The sequence below is a fragment of the Acipenser ruthenus genome, chromosome 21 (assembly GCF_902713425.1).
Source record: "Acipenser ruthenus chromosome 21, fAciRut3.2 maternal haplotype, whole genome shotgun sequence".
Taxonomy (NCBI): domain Eukaryota; kingdom Metazoa; phylum Chordata; class Actinopteri; order Acipenseriformes; family Acipenseridae; genus Acipenser; species Acipenser ruthenus.
Window position 1 is genome coordinate 14432844 of NC_081209.1, and position 19934 is coordinate 14452777.

The window sequence follows — 19934 nt, forward strand, 5'->3', positions numbered from 1 at the left end:
GAAATTGCATAGCCCATATGTTACTGTTCTTTCATTTTGGAAACAAAAAGCCTGCTGGTGATTTGCTGTTTATTGAAAAACATTTCTGCTGAATTTGATATTTTGCCATCGCATGTCAGCCAGATTAAGGTTACTTCTAGTATTTCTTGTGAATCAGATATAGCTCCTCAGTATATTAATGCTATATGCATCTTCACATAGGTGTTAGAACACCACTGTTGAACACAGAGTTGTCTGGGAGTGTGTGCTTTTGATCTCCCACACAAGTTGCATATCCCTGGCACTGAGGGTATGGGGAGGTGTCCCTATGTATGTCACAGTGCGGTTTTACATATATGAGATGTGGTACCCAGTCTCTCTTTGATTTATATTCATTTCTGTCTCCCTCTGTGTATGAAATCCCCTGTGAAGGTGATATAATGGAGGCGGCCATACATCAGTATGTCCCACTTCACACATTACAGCATATATCTGAAGAGCCGCCTGTCCAATTGAACTTGCTATTCGTATTATTTAGCTTGCGTTATTGAGAACATCAGATTCTGGGCATATACAGCAAGATAGATTAACTTGTCCTCAAAGTGGCTATTTACAGTATTTTAGCATCGTAAATATTGTGGAAACACTAGATCTGTAGTAATCATTTATTTGTTACTTGCAATCACACAACATTGCAAACTTGTGTAATGAAATGTCATGTAAACTGTTGACAGAAATCCAATAACATGCGTCTTTGTGGTAATCTTTTTGTTTATGGTTTTGCTATACGTATTTGGGTCCAGTGCCAAAAGTCTGTAAAAAGGTGTGGATTTGCACAGGTTTCTCCAGGGTCCCGTGTTCTGTCTCATTTATACAAATCTGCTTATCCAATAAGGTGAAACCTGGTAAGGTCATTCTTATTATTGCGAGTCTGCTGGTACATAGAGATGCCTGTTCCTCTGTCTTTATGTACACATGCACATATGTAGCTCCCATATCTTTACTAACATATAGGAGGCTGTGTGGTCCAGTGGTTAAAGAAAAGGGCTTGTAACCAGGAGGTCCCCGGTTCAAATCCCACCTCAGCCACTGACTCATTGTGTGACCCTGAGCAAGTCACTTAACCTCCTTGTGCTCCGTCTTTCGGGTGAGACGTAATTGTAAGTGACTCTGCAGCTGATGCATAGTTCACACACCCTAGTCTCTGTAAGTCGCTTTGGATAAAAGGCGTCTGCTAAATAAACAAATAATAATAATAATAATAATAATAATAATAATAAAGAATTGCTTAACCAGTTGGAATGAAACTTGGTTATTGAGAGGATCGTACTCTTGGGTTACATGGAGGAACTTGTCTGAGCCTCGATGCCATACCCTGTTCATATGGAGATGCTGGTGCTTTTGCTGTTTCATACCCTGTACATATGGAGATGCTGGTGCTTTTGCTGTTTCATACCCTGTTCATATGGAGATGCTGGTGATTTGCTGTTTCATACCCTGTTCATGTGGAGGTGCTGGTGATTTTGCTGTTTCATACCCTGTACATATGGAGGTGCTGGTGATTTTGCTGTTTCATACGCTGTACATATGGAGATGCTGGTGATTTGCTGTTTCATACCCTGTACATATGGAGGTGCTGGTGATTTTGCTGTTTCATACCCTGTTCATATGGAGGTGCTGGTGATTTGCTGTTTCATACCCTGTACATATGGAGGTGCTGGTGATTTTGCTGTTTCATACCCTGTTCATATGGAGGTGCTGGTGATTTGCTGTTTCATACCCTGTACATATGGAGATGCTGGTGATTTGCTGTTTCATACCCTGTACATATGGAGGTGCTGGTGATTTGCTGTTTCATACCCTGTACATATGGAGGTGCTGGTGATTTGCTGTTTCATACCCTGTACATATGGAGGTGCTGGTGATTTGCTGTTTCATACTCTATACATTTGGAGGTGCTGGTGATTTTGCTGTTTAATACCCTGTACATATGGAGGTGCTGGTGATTTTGCTGTTTCATACCCTGTTCATATGGAGGTGCTGGTGATTTGCTGTTTCATGCTCTGAGTTTGTATTTACAGCCGTGGCAGGGGATGAATTTTACCAACATACTTAAGCATCAGAAATCAACCAATCACAGTGAAGTATTTGCCAGAATTCCAGTATATCTTAAGCTGTGTACAGACGTCATTGTGTGCATGGAGCACCACACATCAGCATCCTATTAACTTCACTCTTTCTTTAAATATTGATGAACTTGACACTAGTTTCTCTGAAGAAAATATTCCTGAAATTGCTACAAACTTCAAAAAACACATGTTTCTCCGGCTGCACTTTATTCATTATATTAATTATTCAGGGACTATAGCAGTTGATTCTGGACTGAACCATTTCACAAATGGGAGTGGGGGGTTATCTTTTACAAAATATAAATATATTTCATTTTAAAGCTATTCCTTTGTGTGATTTATAATAAGTGTTAATACGTCATGTGTAGGGTGTCTCTTATTGCATTCATTTCACACAGTTTGAGCTTTGCGGTCCCCTTGTCCAAATGCACAAGATTACATCTCTTCTATAATAAGAGACACCCTGCACACGACGCCTTCACGTAGATTATCTGAGAACCTGTCAGTTTTGATGAGATTTGTTTTCTCTTGTCCTGCTGCAGCGGAACCCCAAGGCAGGCGGAGGGATCTGCTTCACAGTGAGGTGAGTTCCGGGCCCCAGGTGTGAGAGGGAGCAGGTCAGTCTCTTCGCCCCATAAAGAGAAAGCAGTTATGGGCAATTCCACCAGGATCGTTGGCTCTGGCCAATTGTAGTGGTCGTGGGATTGCTGCGGTGAGGGAGCACAATTTGACAGTCCTAAATTTGGGAGATAATTGGGGTAAAATAATTTGACACACTAAATCTAGAAGAAAAATACAAAGTAAGTAGCTTCAAATGGCCCTTTTATTCTCTTGTTCTTTGTGATGGTTGCAATCATGTTGAGTGCTTCTGTAGATCTTCTTAAGCTCTTGTCATGTTTCTCTTTATCTGTCTTTACCTGTCTGTGAGCTTGTCTTGTAACTGTCTAGGACTGAGCATGCCTGCTGATTGCTCTGTATTATATACACTGCTACACAGCAGCTGGACTGCATGTCTCCAATTATTAGTTTCTTTAAAACTGCTAAAATAAGAAGCTGCAATAGTTCCCGGTACAAACCCAAAGCAACTGAGACTGGACCCTGCTCCGATTAGTGATTTGATAATGAGTGAGAGCCATTTGACAAAACACACATACTAGTCATCGAATTCTAAAAATTATGTTTGGTTTCGATAGCTGCTATGAGCATACATTTCATCATGACAGTGTGGTTCGGATCATAGGCCAGTTTGGATTACTGAGGTTCAGAGTTTTTTGATCATGAAAGATAAAGGACATTATAGGCAAAATTCATGTCATAGCATCTCAAAACTAGTGCACAGTTATGTATGTGTGTAAGTATGTACTGTGAGCGTGCGTAAAGCTTGCAGTTCCTGTGTCTGGGTCTAGTGTTTAAAGGGCGCTGAGTGGACTTGGCCGGGACACTTTACCACACGTGGTGTCAGGTGGGAATAGCGCACCCTACTGACCCAGCTGCGAACTGCAAAAAAAAAAAAAAGTATATGGAAGAACTGTTAAGGGCAACAGCAGACAGCGAGAGTTGTGGTTGCTGTCACGAGGGAGGAGTAGCTGTCTCCAGAGCCAGAGGGAGAAGCACCGCTGTCTGCAGACCCAGAGGGAGAAGCACCGCTGTCTGTAGAGCCAGAGGGAGAAGCACCGCTGTCTGCAGAGCCAGAGGAGTACCGCTGTCTTCAGAGCCAGAGGGAGAAGCACCGCTGTCTCCAGAGCAGAGGGAGAAGCACCGCTGTCTCCAGAGCCAGAGGGAGAAGCACCGCTGTCTCCAGAGCCAGAGGGAGAAGCACCGCTGTCTGCAGAGCCAGAGGGAGAAGCACCGCTGTCTGCAGAGCCAGAGGGAGAAGCACCGCTGTCTGCAGAGCCAGAGGGAGAAGCACCGCTGTCTGCAGAGCCAGAGGGAGAAGCACCGCTGTCTGCAGAGCCAGAGGGAGAAGCACCGCTGTCTGCAGAGCCAGAGAAGCGCCGCTGTCTCTAGAGCCAGAGGGAGATGCACCGCTGTCTGCAGAGCCAGAGAAGCACCGCTGTCTCCAGAGCCAGAGGGAGAAGCACCGCTGTCTGCAGAGCCAGAGGGAGAAGCACCGCTGTCTGCAGAGCCAGAGGGAGAAGCACCGCTGTCTGCAGAGCCAGAGGGAGAAGCACCGCTGTCTCCAGAGCCAGAGGGAGAAGCACCGCTGTCTGCAGAGCCAGAGGGAGAAGCACCGCTGTCTCCAGAGCCAGAGGGAGAAGCACCGCTGTCTCCAGAGCCAGAGGGAGAAGCACCACTGTCTGCAGAGCCAGAGTGAGAAGCACCGCTGTCTGCAGAGCCAGAGTGAGAAGCACCGCTGTCTGCAGAGCCAGAGAAGCAGCGCTGTCTCCAGAGCCAGGGGGAGAAGCACCGCTGTCTGCAGAGCCAGAGGGAGAAGCACCGCTGTCTGCAGAGCCAGAGGGAGAAGCACCGCTGTCTGCAGAGCCAGAGGGAGAAGCACCGCTGTCTGCAGAGCCAGAGGGAGAAGCACCGCTGTCTCCAGAGCCATTCTCAAAGCAGCACAATTCACAGACAAACGCATAAACCAATTTAGTAAATCATGCAGAATAATCTCAAATAAACTGTAACAACGAAGTGAGTAAATAACATAGTGAATGAATGTCGTGGTGAGTATTTCAGCTTTGTGTAAATGCTTAGTGAATGACTAAACATTTCATTGTAGTTAACTAAAGTGCAGATGTGTTTGAACTTGACACCCAGTTGTGTATGTCTACCGGGGGCCAATAGATTCTCTTGTGATGCTTTTGTTTTAATCGTCCAGATTAAGAGCTTGATGAACAGAGCAGAGTACCTCAAAGAGCAGCTGAAGGTAAGACTTTTATTACATTGGAGACTCTCCGACAGGCTTTCGAAAGGTCATGTTTGTTCTGAAAGGATTAAACCAATATCGTGGTATCCCTGGATAGACAAGCGTCCCTCAAACATATCCAGATGAGTTATTTAACAATGCAGTGGTACCCCAGAACGTTTCATCCTTCCCTATTAAACACTAAGTAGTGGTACATTTAGAAATTCAGTGACAGACGTTTCAACTGTGTCTTTGTGTCCGGTGATGAAATGGTCAAAACGATTGTCATTGAGTTTCCTTTAGTATTTTTAAATGTATCCCAAAATGTTATCCATTGGGTAGCAATGGCAAACGACTGGGATTAGGAAATATATTGCCTGTTATCCCAACTCAGACCCCTTGTTTACTAATTATCTGTGTGTTCCTGAATAGATGATCTCCCCTCTTCAAAAACAAGCAACACATTTGAAGGGTTTGTAGTGGTGAACCTGCTCTGTATCTCTTGGCTGCTGTGTACCTGGTGTGAAGACAGTCTCCACCAGGGGGCAGTATGTGCAGTACTCCCTGTCTGTGTGCCTGGAGTGAAGACAGTCTCCAACAGGGGGCAGTATGTGCAGTACTCCCTGTCTGTTTGCCTGGAGTGAAGACAGTCTCCACCAGGGGGCAGTATGTGCAGTACTCCCTGTCTGTTTACCTGGAGTGAAGACAATCTCCACCAGGGGGCAGTATGTGCAGTACTCCCTGTCTGTGTGCCTGGAGTGAAGACAGTCTCCACCAGGGGGCAGTATGTGCAGTACTCCCTGTCTGTTTACCTGGAGTGAAGACAGTCTCCACCAGGGGGCAGTATGTGCAGTACTCCCTGTCTGTGTGCCTGGAGTGAAGACAGTCTCCACCAGGGGGCAGTATGTGCAGTACTCCCTGTCTGTGTGCCGGGAGTGAAGACAGTCTCCACCAGGGGGCAGTATGTGCAGTACTCCCTGTCTGTGTGCCTGGAGTGAAGACAGTCTCCACCAGGGGGCAGTATGTGCAGTACTCCCTGTCTGTGTGCCTGGAGTGAAGACAGTCTCCACCAGGGGGCAGTATGTGCAGTACTCCCTGTCTGTATGCCTGGTTCTGAATGCGTGTCTGTGTTGCAGATGAGAGAGACCCAGACTGAAGCCACGATGGACAGGGAGCCTCTCTCCGACTCGGTCAGGAGCTGTGAGTATTACAAACTGCTAGACAAGTGTTTCAACAAGCATGAGTACAAATACCCAGCTCTAACCACTAGACCACTCAGCCTCCCTCCCAGTCCCTTAGCTCTAATCACTAGATCACTCAGCCTCCCTCCCAGTCCCTCAGCTCTAACCACTAGACCACTCAGCCTCCCTCCCAGTCCCTTAGCTCTAATCACTAGATCACTCAGCCTCCCTCCCAGTCCCTCAGCTCTAACCACTAGACCACTCAGCCTCCCTCCCAGTCCCTTAGCTCTAATCACTAGACCACTCAGCCTCCCTCCTAGTCCCTCAGCTCTAACCATTAGACCACTCAGCCTCCCTCCCAGTCCCTTAGCTCTAATCACTAGACCCACATTGCCTCTCCCTCCCCCATACAGTGAAATAGACCTATAAACTTCTCCTTGTGAAAGTGAATCTGCCCTCCCCCGTAGAAGTGCTTGCTTCAGTTTAACTGCCAGCCGACACTTCCTGACACCTGGGATGGCGGCGGGACTGGCTATTGTGGGGGGAAGGGCTGGGGGTTGATCTCTGGGCGCTCAGCTGGAAAGCAGCCCTGGTGTCTAGAAGCAGCCAAGCTGAGAGGCAGACAATGCCGGGGGCCATTGTAGGTAACAGCGTTTCTTTGAGTTACCGCTGGGCTGACAGCCTCCAGATGTTACTTCTGCAGGATTCCACTGCAGACTGCAAAATAAAATGAAAGGCGATGTGGGTTAGTAACAGCCGTGACTTGAAGGCAGTGTGGTCTAGTGGTTAGAGCAGAGGGACTGGGAGGGAGTGTGGTCTAGTGGTTAGAGCAGAGGGACTGGGAGGGAGTGTGGTCTAGTGGTTAGAGCTGAGGGACTGGGAGGGAGGCAGTGTGGTCTAATGGTTAGAGCTGAGAGACTAGGAGGCAGTGTGGTCTAGTGGTTAGAGCTGAGGGACTGGGAGGGAGGCAGTGTGGTCTAATGGTTAGAGCTGAGAGACTGGGAGGCAGTGTGGTCTAGTGGTTAGAGCTGAGGGACTGGGAGACAGGCAGTGTGGTCTAGTGGCTAGAGCTGAGGGACTGGCATTGTGGTCTACTTGTTAGAGCTGAGGGACTGGGAGACAGGCAGTGTGACAGTGAAAAGTTGCTGTAAAATAAGAACCATAAGTGCTGCTGCTGCTGGATGTTTTGTTTGGAAAGTGTTTTCCTGTTACTGAAATGTAGCTCAGTTTGATTAGTGACAATGACAGGGTTAATCAACACCACACAATAGCAGACATAGAAGAATGTTTTTTATGAGATTACATTTTAATTGGAGAAACTGAAAGCTGCTGGTTTAATTGAAAGCAGTTTGTGTTGGTTGTGCTGCCTGGCTTTGCAGTCTGGTTCTAATTGAGGCTCCCTGTGCTGTCTGCCTGGCTGCCGGAGAAGCACATTCCTCTGGAGCTTGGGGCATTGACCCAGCAGCTGAAACACAGGAACTCCACCGAGCTCCATTACTCCACATTGCACCATGGAGACCTGTGGCAGCGGCATGGATTGCATCACTTTATTATTATTATTATTATTATTATTATTATTATTATTATTATTATTATTATTATTATTATTATTATTTATTTATTTATTAGCAGACACCCTTATCCAGGGTGACTTACAATTGTTACAAGATATCACATTATTTTACATACAATTACCCATTTATACAGTTGGGTTTTTACTGGAGCAGTCTAGGTTAAGTACCTTGCTCAAGGGTACAGCAGCAGTGTCCCCCACCTGGGATTGAACCCACGACCCTCCGGTCAAGAGTCCAGAGCCCTAACTGCTACTGCACACTGCTGCCCTTTAGAAACACTGCCTTCACATGCTGGGGCAGATGAATGAATGCAGAGCTGTCTTTTTCTATTTTAAAGTGCATTTCAGTTGTACACATTTCCTACCAATGCAGGATGCCTAGGTGCAACCTTTTATTCTTCATAAAAACCTCTTCAAAAAACCTTCACAGAAACTTCACAGATATACAGGGTGTGATTAAAGTTCACAGATATACAGGGCGTGATTAAAGTTCACAGATATACAGGGCGTGATTAAAGTTCACAGATATACAGGGTGTGATTAAAGTTCACGGATATACAGGGTGTGATTAAAGTTCACAGATATACAGACCGTGATTAAAGTTCACAGATATACAGAGTGTGTTTAAAGTTCACAGATATACAGGGCGTGATTAAAGTTCACGGATATACAGGGTGTGATTAAAGTTCACAGATATACAGGGCGTGATTAAAGTTCACAGATATACAGGGCGTGATTAAAGTTCACAGATATACAGGGTGTGATTAAAGTTCACGGATATACAGGGTGTGATTAAAGTTCACAGATATACAGGGTGTGATTAAAGTTCACAGATATACAGGGTGTGATTAAAGTTCACAGATATACAGGGTGTGATTAAAGTTCACAGATATACAGACCGTGATTAAAGTTCACAGATATACAGAGTGTGTTTAAAGTTCACAGATATACAGGGCGTGATTAAAGTTCACGGATATACAGGGTGTGATTAAAGTTCACAGATATACAGGGTGTGATTAAAGTTCACAGATATACAGGGTGTGATTAAAGTTCACGGATATACAGGGTGTGATTAAAGTTCACAGATATACAGGGTGTGATTAAAGTTCACGGATATACAGGGTGTGATTAAAGTTCACAGATATACAGGGCGTGATTAAAGTTCACAGATATACAGGGTGTGATTAAAGTTCACGGATATACAGGGTGTGATTAAAGTTCACAGATATACAGGGTGTGATTAAAGTTCACAGATATACAGGGTGTGATTAAAGTTCACGGATATACAGGGCGTGATTAAAGTTTACAGATATACAGGGCGTGATTAAAGTTCACAGATATACAGGGTGTTATTAAAGTTCACAGATATACAGGGTGTGATTAAAGTTCACAGATATACAGGGCGTGATTAAAGTTCACAGATATACAGGGCGTGATTAAAGTTCACAGATATACAGGGTGTGATTAAAGTTCACAGATATACAGGGCGTGATTAAAGTTCACAGATATACAGGGTGTGATTAAAGTTCACGGATATACAGGGCGTGATCAAAGTTTACAGATATACAGGGCGTGATTAAAGTTCACAGATATACAGGGCGTGATTAAAGTTTACAGATATACAGGGTGTGATTAAAGTTCACAGATATACAGGGTGTTCAATGATTAAAGTTCACAGATAGAAAATGTCAACTGGTGTGAGGCAAATTTCAGAAATTTGCGCACGCACAGTAATGGCGATATCTACTTTTTTCACAGTCTACCAATTTCCTGTGACACCGGTAATACTAGATTTGCAGGCTAGATTGCTCATTAAATTTTTTTCTGTATGTTTGATGGTCTATTCAGGTACACCAAGATATGTATTGAGCAAGGGATTGGAATGGTTAAATTGGCTATAAATGTCCTAGTCATTCTGTATTTATTCATCTGTACCAATAGTGTGACACCCGAGAAACTAGACTGGGGCTCTGATACTGTATCAGAGAGTTTAAATAAGAATTTGGGATTTATTCGATCGATCTAAATACAACCACTGTCTAAATGATCAATACAGGCCCTGGGGTTGTGGAAAGCAAACATCCAGTATGCAGGTTGGCTAGTCTCTTTAGTTTATTTATGTGTGAAATGTTATGACTCCGGAGGACTCGTATTTGAATGATTTCAGTAATGCAGTAATTAGATCCTGAAGACTGTGCTGCAGGAGTCATGATTCTGATACTGTGAGAGGTTAAGGAGACTGAGGGAAGCCAATACAGATTTTCAGCCACTTTAAAAAAACATTTGCGAGTACAACAGTAAATCTAGTCCAAATGTTGAGAATGAAGGACTCCCTAGTAATGGGTTCCTGTAGATTACATGACCCAAAGAAAGTATTGAGCCAGCCCTGCTGATTCGTGGTGCCGGGGTAGGAAGTGTTTTGCCTGTTTCCACGACTCAGACCCCATGAGTTGTACATATCTTCAATCCCTGTGGAGCAATCCATTTCTAGGAATGCTGAACGGCTGGGCGGGACAGCCCCACTGCTGTATTTCTTCTGCATGGTGGGTGCTGTCGCCCCTTTGATAGTAATAGGATGCCTTTGTAAATGTGTGTTTATTTATTTGTTGATGCGTTTGTTTGACAAACAGGATTAAGATGTTTGCGTGTATGCTTTAAGTAACACTTTCATGAACCGTCCCCTTTGCGTGTCTTCTCTTCTGTCCCAGCTTGTTGTGTGCAGTGACTCGGCCTGCTCCCTGGAGCTCAGCTTCCTCGTAGTGAGGGATTACAAGCAATTCACCCCCTGAACAAGACCCAGGGACCCCAGCACTTCCCAGCAACTCACCCCCTGAACAAGACTCAGGGACCCCAGCACTTCCCAGCAACTCACCCCCTGAACAAGACCCAGGGACCCCAGCACTTCCCAGCAACTCACCCCCTGAACAAGACCCAGGGACCCCAGCACTTCCCAGCAACTCACCCCCTGAACAAGACCCAGGGACCCCAGTCCGGACCCAGAGATCTGCTGATCAAGGCAACATATCTGCAATGCCATGAAGCTACAGTAGTTCAGTAAACCCCCCTTGCCAGATGCTTTGAAATTCAGTTCTGTGAAATGTCTTTAACAGAGAGGAATGGATGTGTGTGGTGCAGATAGTCAACAGGGTGTGGTCACCCAATTTAACAGAGAACACCCTAGTCTGAATAAGATCTGGTATTGTCTATGATGCCTGACTAATGGGACAGTAATGGGATCAGTATTCCCACTTCAAACAGTTGAGCGCAGTGTTAAACAGTTAAATGCAATATTGCAGCGTCCAAAAGGGCAAACAATTGTCAAAATCGATCAAGTTCAATCGTGTCATCTGAATTCTCATGTATCCAGTAGGACAAAAGAAACTATAGACTAGACTTTAATATTGAAAAGGAATCAAAAGAACACCTAGAGCTACAGTGCCTTGCGAAAGTATTCGGCCCTTGAACTTTGCGACCTTTTGCCACATTTCAGGCTTCAAACATAAAGATATGAAACTGTAATTTTTTGTGAAGAATCAACAACAAGTGGGACACAATCATGAAGTGGAACGAAATTTATTGGATATTTCAAACTTTTTTAACAAATAAAAAACTGAAAAATTGGGCATGCAAAATTATTCAGCCCCCTTAAGTTAATACTTTGTAGCGCCACCTTTTGCTGCGATTACAGCTGTAAGTCGCATAACGTTTTGCATTGTTGCCAAAAAGTTCGATTTTGGTTTCATCTGACCAGAGCACCTTCTTCCACATGTTTGGTGTGTCTCCCAGGTGGCTTGTGGCAAACTGTAAACGACACTTTTTATGGATATCTTTAAGAAATGGCTTTCTTCTTGCCACTCTTCCATAAAGGCCAGATTTGTGCAGTATACGACTGATTGTTGTCCTATGGACAGAGTCTCCCACCTCAGCTGTAGATCTCTGCAGTTCATCCAGAGTGATCATGGGCCTCTTGGCTGCATCTCTGATCAGTCTTCTCCTTGTATGAGCTGAAAGTTTAGAGGGACGGCCAGGTCTTGGTAGATTTGCAGTGGTCTGATACTCCTTCCATTTCAATATTATCACTTGCACAGTGCTCCTTGGGATGTTTAAAGCTTGGGAAATCTTTTTGTATCCAAATCCGGCTTTAAACTTCTCCACAACAGTATCTCGGACCTGCCTGGCGTGTTCCTTGTTCTTCATGATGCTCTCTGCGCTTTAAACGGACCTCTGAGACTATCACAGTGCAGGTGCATTTATACGGAGACTTGATTACACACAGGTGGATTCTATTTTTTAGGTTTAGGTCAACATTGGATCATTCAGAGATCCTCACTGAACTTCTGGAGAGAGTTTGCTGCACTGAAAGTAAAGGGGCTGAATAATTTTGCACGCCCAATTTTTCAGTTTTTTATTTGTTAAAAAAGTTTGAAATATCCAATAAATTTCGTTCCACTTCATGATTGTGTCCCACTTGTTGATTCTTCACAAAAAATTACAGTTTCATATCTTTATGTTTGAAGCCTGAAATGTGGCAAAAGGTCGCAAAGTACTTTCGCAAGGCACTGTATATAGAGAACTTAATGAAATGTCCAGTGTGCTGGGTGTATTGCAGCTGAAGGTTACTTAATGAAATGTCCAGTGTGCTGGGTGTATTGCAGCTGAAGGTTACTTAATGAAATGTCCAGTGTGCTGGGTGTATTGCAGCTGAAGGTTACTTAATGAAATGTCCAGTGTGCTGGGTGTATTGCAGCTGAAGGTTACTTAATGAAATGTCCGGTGTGCTGGATGTATTGCAGCTGAAGGTTAAAGATACAGGGTAGTGAGGGTTGTGTAAAATGAGTTAGACCAGAGGTAGCTGCAAGGGTAAGACTGGGGAGCTGGGTGAAAGAAAACAAGAAGAGGGTAGAGGAAGGGGTAGGGGAAGGGTTAGGGGTAGGTGAAGTGGTAGGGTTAGGGTTATGGGAAGGGGTAGGGGTAGGGGAAGGGTTATGTAAAGGGGTCGGGTAGGGGAAGGGGTAGTGGTAGGTGAAGGGGTAGGGGAAGGGGTAGTGGTAGGGGAAGGGGTAGTGGTAGGTGAAGGGGTAGGGGAAGGGTTAGGTAAAAGGATAGGGGTAGGGTTAGGGGAAGGTGTAGGGGTAGGTGAAGGGTTAGGGGTAGGGGTATGTGTATTTGAAGGGTTAGGGGTAGGGGTATGGTTAGGGGTAGGGGTAGGGTTAGGGTTAATTGAGTAATGTGTTGTGGAGATTCTCCTTTCAGACCCTATGAAGAGATTGCTGCCAACACATTCCCTATTCCCGGAGGTCTGCATCATGAGCCTGCACCCTGGGGGCTGGGATACTAGAAAACTGCTTCTATTAGCTTGACATTACTTTTGATAATCATCCAATGTACTATTGAACTGTGTACTGTGTGCTGAATCACTCAAATGAATGGTGATTCTGACAAGCTGGACAGTGCTAGAGCGCTTGGGTAGGCAAAGTCATTTTAATCATTGGTTAAATTAATTTATTGTTCAATTTGATTGTAAATAAACATAACTGATTTGTATATGATTTGTCTTATTTAATTAAATAATATGAACATCTGAAAGCTGTGGTATTTGATTGTCAAATAAGTAGGATATTTTTTAAACTGGACTCAATGGTCATGCTTTGTGGATAAGGGTGGCAACATGACTTATAAATGAATGTTATCTGTGTAAAAACACAGCATGGGGTGGAGAAAACTGTCCCCCATCTGAAAACTGGAAAAGGCAAATTGCAAACAGCAAGGAAAACCTACACTGCAGTGAAATGAAATGTTTAATGTGTATGATCTGTAACTATCACAAGGCCTGTCTTTCATCACAGCACTTTTCTGTACATTAAATGTGTTAAACCTAGATTTACCTTAAACTTGTAAGGATTCGTCAGGTACCCTTCTGCTGAGAAACATTTTAGGAAAATAGTCCCGAAAATGTTTGTAAAGGATCACATACATAATTAGAGAAAAAATAATAATAATAATAACTTTATTAAACAAATAACTTTGTACTTGTCATAGTTACTTCTAGTTTGTCTGGACAATGGCAGATATCTAAATGGAGCAATATTACTGAACTGTCCGTGTCTCGCTTTGTTGTTGGTGAAAGAGACTGTGCTCTAGTCGAGCTGACAGGCTGTGATTGGCTGATTTGGTTGTTGCAGGGACAGGACTGGTTGCTTCGGTGCAAAGTACTGATTGGCTGGTTTTGGCAGATAATAATATAAATTTAGACCACTTGTGTCTTTGTTTAGTATTTGCTGTCCAATAGATTTTTTTTTATTTTATTAGACAGGTCACAATGAAAAAGCTGGTACTGCGTGGATGAGTTTACATTTGATTGACAGTTAATGCTGTGACATTCCAGCGGGCATCTTCCGTCTGATAGAAGCCTGCTAGAGCTGGAAGCTGATTGGCTGATGGCACGGAATCGTTTTCTAATTCCATTTGAACATGTTCATGTCGTTAGGTATTTCTTTTCTGAGTTGCTGTAACACAGCTTGCATGTTCATTACCTCCAGTGCTGCTGCTGCAGCTTGTAACAGCAGGAGCAAGTAGCTTTTAATGGGGTCTTGTGTTCCTGCAGCTGAAAACATGAAAGTGCTCAAAGGCTTCAACAAAACAGGAATGGTTGTGAACATTGCTGTGAGACTCTGTTGCTTTCAAAGCGTTATTTTAGCCCCAAACCCATGTGTACGTTACTAGTGTCTCTTTAATTGCCCCCATTTCATCATGAACATATCAAAAGGCCGCACAGTTTCTAGTCGTTTTTTTTCTCAAGCTGGAGAAACTGTCTTTCCTATCATTGGCCTTCCCGCCCCTGTTGATATTGTTAATTACCTCGAGAGGCTGAGAGAGCGACTGAGAACAGATTGCTTATTAAGGGGGTAGGCTAATCCTTTAGGGAGCCCGAGCCCCCAAAGCCCTCATCCCAGCCCCCTGCCTCTGGGGGAGAGTGAAAGGGAGATTTCAGAGCCATGAATGGGACATTGTGCGGCAGCAAAACAAAGCTGGCACTCTGTCCCGTGTGTCTGGGGCTCTCAGGTTCACAGAATCTCTGATGAAAACCGGAGCCTGTCTTTAAAATGCAGCACACTGCTGCCACTGTAGCCCTCCCCCTGTTTGTTTTGATTGAATTCCCAGAACTCAGCCCAATCTCTCCAGACCTCTCAGCGTGTTTATCCAGGGCTGGGGATCACAAATGCAGGTTGGAGGGCTCTTGTTTGCTAAACATAGTGCGGCTTTGGGAAGCCACACACACACACACTCGCACTCACACTCACACACACATACACACACTCTCACACTCACACTCACTCACCTTTCTGCTGCTCCTTGCTACATAAACTGCAGCACGGGGGTATGAGCAGCCCTCCTCCTGTCACTACCTGCAGCACGGGGGGTGTGAGCAGCCCTCCTCCTGTCACTACCTGCAGCACGGGGGGTGTGAGCAGCCCTCCTCCTGTCACTACCTGCAGCACGGGGGGTGTGAGCAGCCCTCCTCCTGTCACTACCTGCAGCTCGGGGGGTGTGAGCAGCCCTCCTCCTGTCACTACCTGCAGCTCGGGGGGTGTGAGCAGCCCTCCTCCTGTCACTACCTGCAGCACAGGGGGTGTGAGCTTGTTATTTTTTTTATTTATTTTTTTATAATATACTGATAATATGTTGCAGAAGACATTGAAAAAGGTGAGGTGTTCAACATGAGTGTGTGAAGTAATAACCTTCTAAATATGTAAACGATATTGTAACCCTTTCTGGGGCCCCTGTGTGTTATTCTGCACATCCCATCCACTTCTGTTAAGCTATTTGGCACCTTAGGTGCTAAATACTGTCCCTGCCAAATAGTGTCTCCTAGTCGTATTTTTCACTCCAGCACAATTTTAATAATAATAAAGTAATAATGTGCAATATATTGTATAACCGTGTTGATTGGCTATGTACTGTTTTACATTCTTAGCTCTGGAAGACCGTTGAACATTTGTACTGATAATTGGTGCATTTACTACTGTAGCGGAGCAGAACAGTGCCTGTTTACCTTCAGTGTGTTCTCATGTCTCAATGCAAACACCGGCATAACACCGGAGCTGTGTGCCTCTGGGCTGGGTGATGCTAATTCAGTCTCTCGACGCCGGGGTTCCAGTCTGTCTGCTTATGAGCACTGGTGAAGTGAGTGTCCTGGTATAACGTGCCCCGTGCACATTACGTAACTCCTTTTTCACGCGGATAACGGCAGCCATAATATAACCACATCATTTTAACATAAATAGAATAAATGGATACAGAAAACCTTAGCTTTCTAATTCCCAGGTTGAAATTGAACAGTGGCAGTTCTTTCGTGTTTCCACACTCTTGTCATTTCTGTAAATTAGTTATTCGGTTAAAATATATGTAACTCCGCACTATAGCTACCTTCTACAGCTCCAAAGCGTGATAGTAAATGTTTACGTTTCTCAAAGAGGTCGCGCATTTTAATACAGACTCGTGCACAATACAGCAATGGTGTACCTTAATATGTGGTTACGTAAGTAACACTGATTACAGGTCGTATAAAAGATAGCTATAAACAAGATAGTGTGAACACTGACGAAATAAATAATAGCAATGCGCGCCTAATTATCAATTCATAAAGCACTTATCCTATGAACATAACGGAGAATGGATTCCACTGCTTACTGCACTGGAAGCACGGTGATAGGCTACCTCAAACTCGAGCACAATTCGACCATTGTAAGGAGGCAAATTGTCTCGATTAGCTAAATGGTAAATAATTTGCACTCACTGATATGCAGATTATTCCTTGTGAAGAATTGCTAACCGCCAACAAACCATTTCCTTGCCTCGCCCCCTGCAGGGCAGTCTCCACAGCTAACACTAGAGCCTCTCAATGGAAACTCGGGAGGAAATCTCCCAATTAAAGCAACGCCTTGTGCACTGAATGCTGAGGCTCAGTTCAAATGCATCCCAGTTCACTGAGAAAGACTACTTGTCTAAACGTGTGTCATTTAACTTACTAAGTGTATCTTTGTATTTCTAAACTCAGCACTAGCGCGCGTTTAATAATTCGGGTTTATATTAGTAAACGTTTTCAAAGCGATACATTTTTATTGCCTAATATATACTTCAGGGTGAATAATATATAAAACAGGTTCAGAACCTTGTCAATTGTTTCATTTTTTATTTTAAAAACACATAAATAGCTTTCATTTATTTTTTTCCTGTACAAAAAATAACCTTTTTTGTTGTTGAAAAAGTTACAAATGTAAACATTCACATAAACCAAAAATAACAATTTAGATAGTTCTAAAAGCTTCAATTGAAAATGAAGTGTCGTTGACTTTTCGCAATGTATGTGTGGGTCATACGGCTATAATGAATAAAAGAACGCCCTAGTTATTCAGAACGTGTCCGCCTGACCCCGAAGGAATGCGTACAGTCAGGACAAAGTCAAGCAAACAAAACAGTACCCGTACCTTCAGTTTGTTTTGAAGTACTTAAAATAGCCAAAACGTCATGAACCGTTCATATTAGTAATACTGCCTGTCTGGGTTTAAAAGTAAGCTTCAATAAACAGCAGTTCAGATATGCACGACTGAATCATAAAGTTCACAGTAAAAAGAACAGCGTATTCACACCTTACAGTTCTGTGACCCGAATACACGCGGCAACTAAAACATAAACAGATTTTCGACTAAAAACAGCTTGTTTATTGAAGCCAACGTCATATCCAGCATATCACCGTATATGGTTTGGGGAAAAATGAGCTCCCATTGTTCCATTGATTTAAACTTACAAAACCCTCCTTGTAACAGTTTACTGGGAATCGAGCATCTAAAAAAAGGGGTTTAAAGTTTTCAAACGTGGACTCTGGTTAACAAAACCTGTCCTTGAATGTCTGTATGATATGCTGTAAAAAAAAAATAAAAAAAATAAGTATCGGTCACTGTGTTCTGGCAAAACATTTAAAATTGCTAACATTAAATAAACAATTACGCCTTCAACTTTCCCCCGTCTCGTTTCGTGTAGCCTTACGTCCGAGACAGCACTCTTCCCCTGCAAAAGAAAAGGGGGGTAGGGGGAGAGAGAGTCCTTTTCAACAGGAATTACTCGAGGAGAGAGAGGGGGAGAGGGGGAGAGGGGGGGGGGGGGGGGGGAAGCACTTGAGTTAATTTAACTGATTGATCCGAACTCCTTGCCTGTTCTCTTGAGGTTCACCACAAATATTTGAAGTGATCACCACAATGCCAGCTCTGGAGTGTCGAGGAAGGAGAGTAAACAGAAACAGGACCCTCGTGTTTGTCTAAAGTCTTAATAAAGCAGCCCCCACGAAGCGCTCAGACACGAATGTTACACAGACAAGTTGCTTCCACGTGTGCAATCTGTTTATCCAGGACAAGACCGAGAGCAACGCGGAAGATCCCCCTCTCTCCCCCCACCCCCACCCCCTCGGTCCTTTCGTAAAAACCATTGTCTTGGGGAATAATTTAAGCATTTCCCCAAACGCTGTATTCCAATGTGGCGCGTTTAGTAACCACGATTGCTGTCATGAAGTATATAATGTAATGCGTCCAAAATATCACCTTTGTATCCTCCAGCGTTAAATACTGTTCCGTTTTAAATCCATTTTGTTTTGAGCTGCCAGTCAGCAAAATAACCCCCAAGCCAGTATCAGCCCGAGCTGCAGCCCCACTGCGCCGAGGAACGGCGGGTGATTGGAGTACACCGTATCCGACTCTACCTCCTCCCTGTCGGGCCTCAGCTCGTAATCTTCGTCTTCATACAAGTCCTCGGCTTCTGGGTCCATGGTGGAGAAGCTCTGGTCCCCAAAGCACAGCTTCCCCATGTTTTCCTTGACCACCTCACAGAAGGGTCTCTCCACCCCGTCACAGACGCAGCGGTTGAGGAGCACCCCGTTTGGGATGAAAAGCATCTGCTGAATGGTGGTCTTGCACTTTAAGGTGCATTTTCTGCCGTTGAACAGCTGCCCACAGTTGGAGAGGTAGGCTGTAAGCATGGGGTGGCAGCCAGACTCTTCCTCGCAGCGTTGGCGGGCTTCGGTGCACCCAATACCGGACGCGTCCCCAGGATACCTGCGGGGCAGACAGGGCTCAATGGCTCGCTTGGCCATCCTGCACTGCGCGTCCTGACCGCAGTCACAGCTCTCCAGGTTCGGGCCATTCCGGGTCTGGTTCAGTCTGACCAGGGCGCTGATGCAGTGGCTGGGGCATTGTCTACTGTTGCCTTTCAAGTAACCATCACAGGCTGTTAGGTATTGATTGTACGCCAGTTCGCAGTCTTTCTCCTGTTGGCACCTGAGCAGAGCTTGCCAGCAAATATACTGGGCATCAAGAGTCACCAGCAGCCATCCGAAAAGCGCCAGGGCGCCGCACAGAGTTCTCATGGCAGGATCGAGCACTTCTCTCTGATCTGCTGCCGTGGTTTGGTTATATTCCGTCTCCTCCTGCTCCTGCTCCGCTCGGTGCTTTCAGACTAGCCTCGTCTCACAAACCCGTGCGAACACAGCCAGTAGCATTGCGGCTACTTCCACTGCTGCTCCCCCTTTCCGCCTGTGAGTTATATTGAGTTCAGACGGAGTCTGTACACAGTGCACACAACCTGTCACTTGCCTTTACTTCAGAGATTAAAATCACGTCAGCGCTTTTCGCAGAGGAAAATAAATCCAGACAGTGAGACAATAATACTAATAAAACATTATATATAGACTGAGATCATTTCCACAGCAGCAACATGATTCCAAGGAAATGAGAACGGTAAGAACAAAACACTGCAGCTTTTTATAAAGAAAATAACGTGGAATTTAAACCACGGGCTTTGTGTGCGGGCTCGGGCTCTGTCAGCAAAACATCAATGTGTCTCGGTTTATGGGATGCAGGTTGTGCAGTTTCTCAGCAGCATTCGTCTTTCCCTCTCGCTCTCTCTCTCGTACGTGCAGCATTGTCCCTCACTTGTGCGGTTCACGCTTCGTTTACTCATTTTCCATTCTACAACCCCCCCCCCCCCCCCCTTCAAAACAGAGAAAGGAAAACTTTTTTCTTTGGTGTCCTGCTCGCGGATTGGCTCTCCCTGCCGAGTCATCCCTGGGATTCATTCCCATGGTAACTCAATTTTTTGGCAATCTGGCCACGTCACATAGAGAATCAAATGTTTCTAAATGTTATGAAACCCGCAACCTGTGTGGTCCCCTCAACTTT

General features: G+C 44.7%; 2 protein-coding genes across 4 annotated transcripts in view; one reads left to right on the forward strand and one right to left on the reverse strand.

The window, feature by feature from the left end:
* LOC117428104 (serine/threonine-protein kinase ULK3-like) overlaps positions 1–10582 on the forward strand; it is a 59088-nt gene extending 48506 nt beyond the window's left edge. Inside the window, exons 13-16 of one of the 3 annotated variants that reach the window (XM_058994853.1) lie at positions 2651–2691; positions 4927–4974; positions 6090–6153; positions 10416–10582. In XM_058994853.1, coding sequence (XP_058850836.1) covers positions 2651–2691; positions 4927–4974; positions 6090–6153; positions 10416–10432 — 170 coding nt within the window. In that variant the 3' untranslated portion in view covers positions 10433–10582. The other 2 variants (XM_058994854.1, XM_058994852.1) reach the window with 2 other exon arrangements.
* Positions 10583–16398: 5816 nt separating this feature from the next.
* LOC117428560 (growth arrest-specific protein 1-like) lies at positions 16399–19715 on the reverse strand. The gene has a single exon (XM_034047696.3). The coding sequence runs from the start codon at positions 19121–19123 to the stop codon at positions 18365–18367; it is 759 nt and encodes a 252-aa protein (XP_033903587.1). The 5' UTR covers positions 19124–19715; the 3' UTR covers positions 16399–18364.
* Positions 19716–19934: the final 219 nt, after the last annotated feature.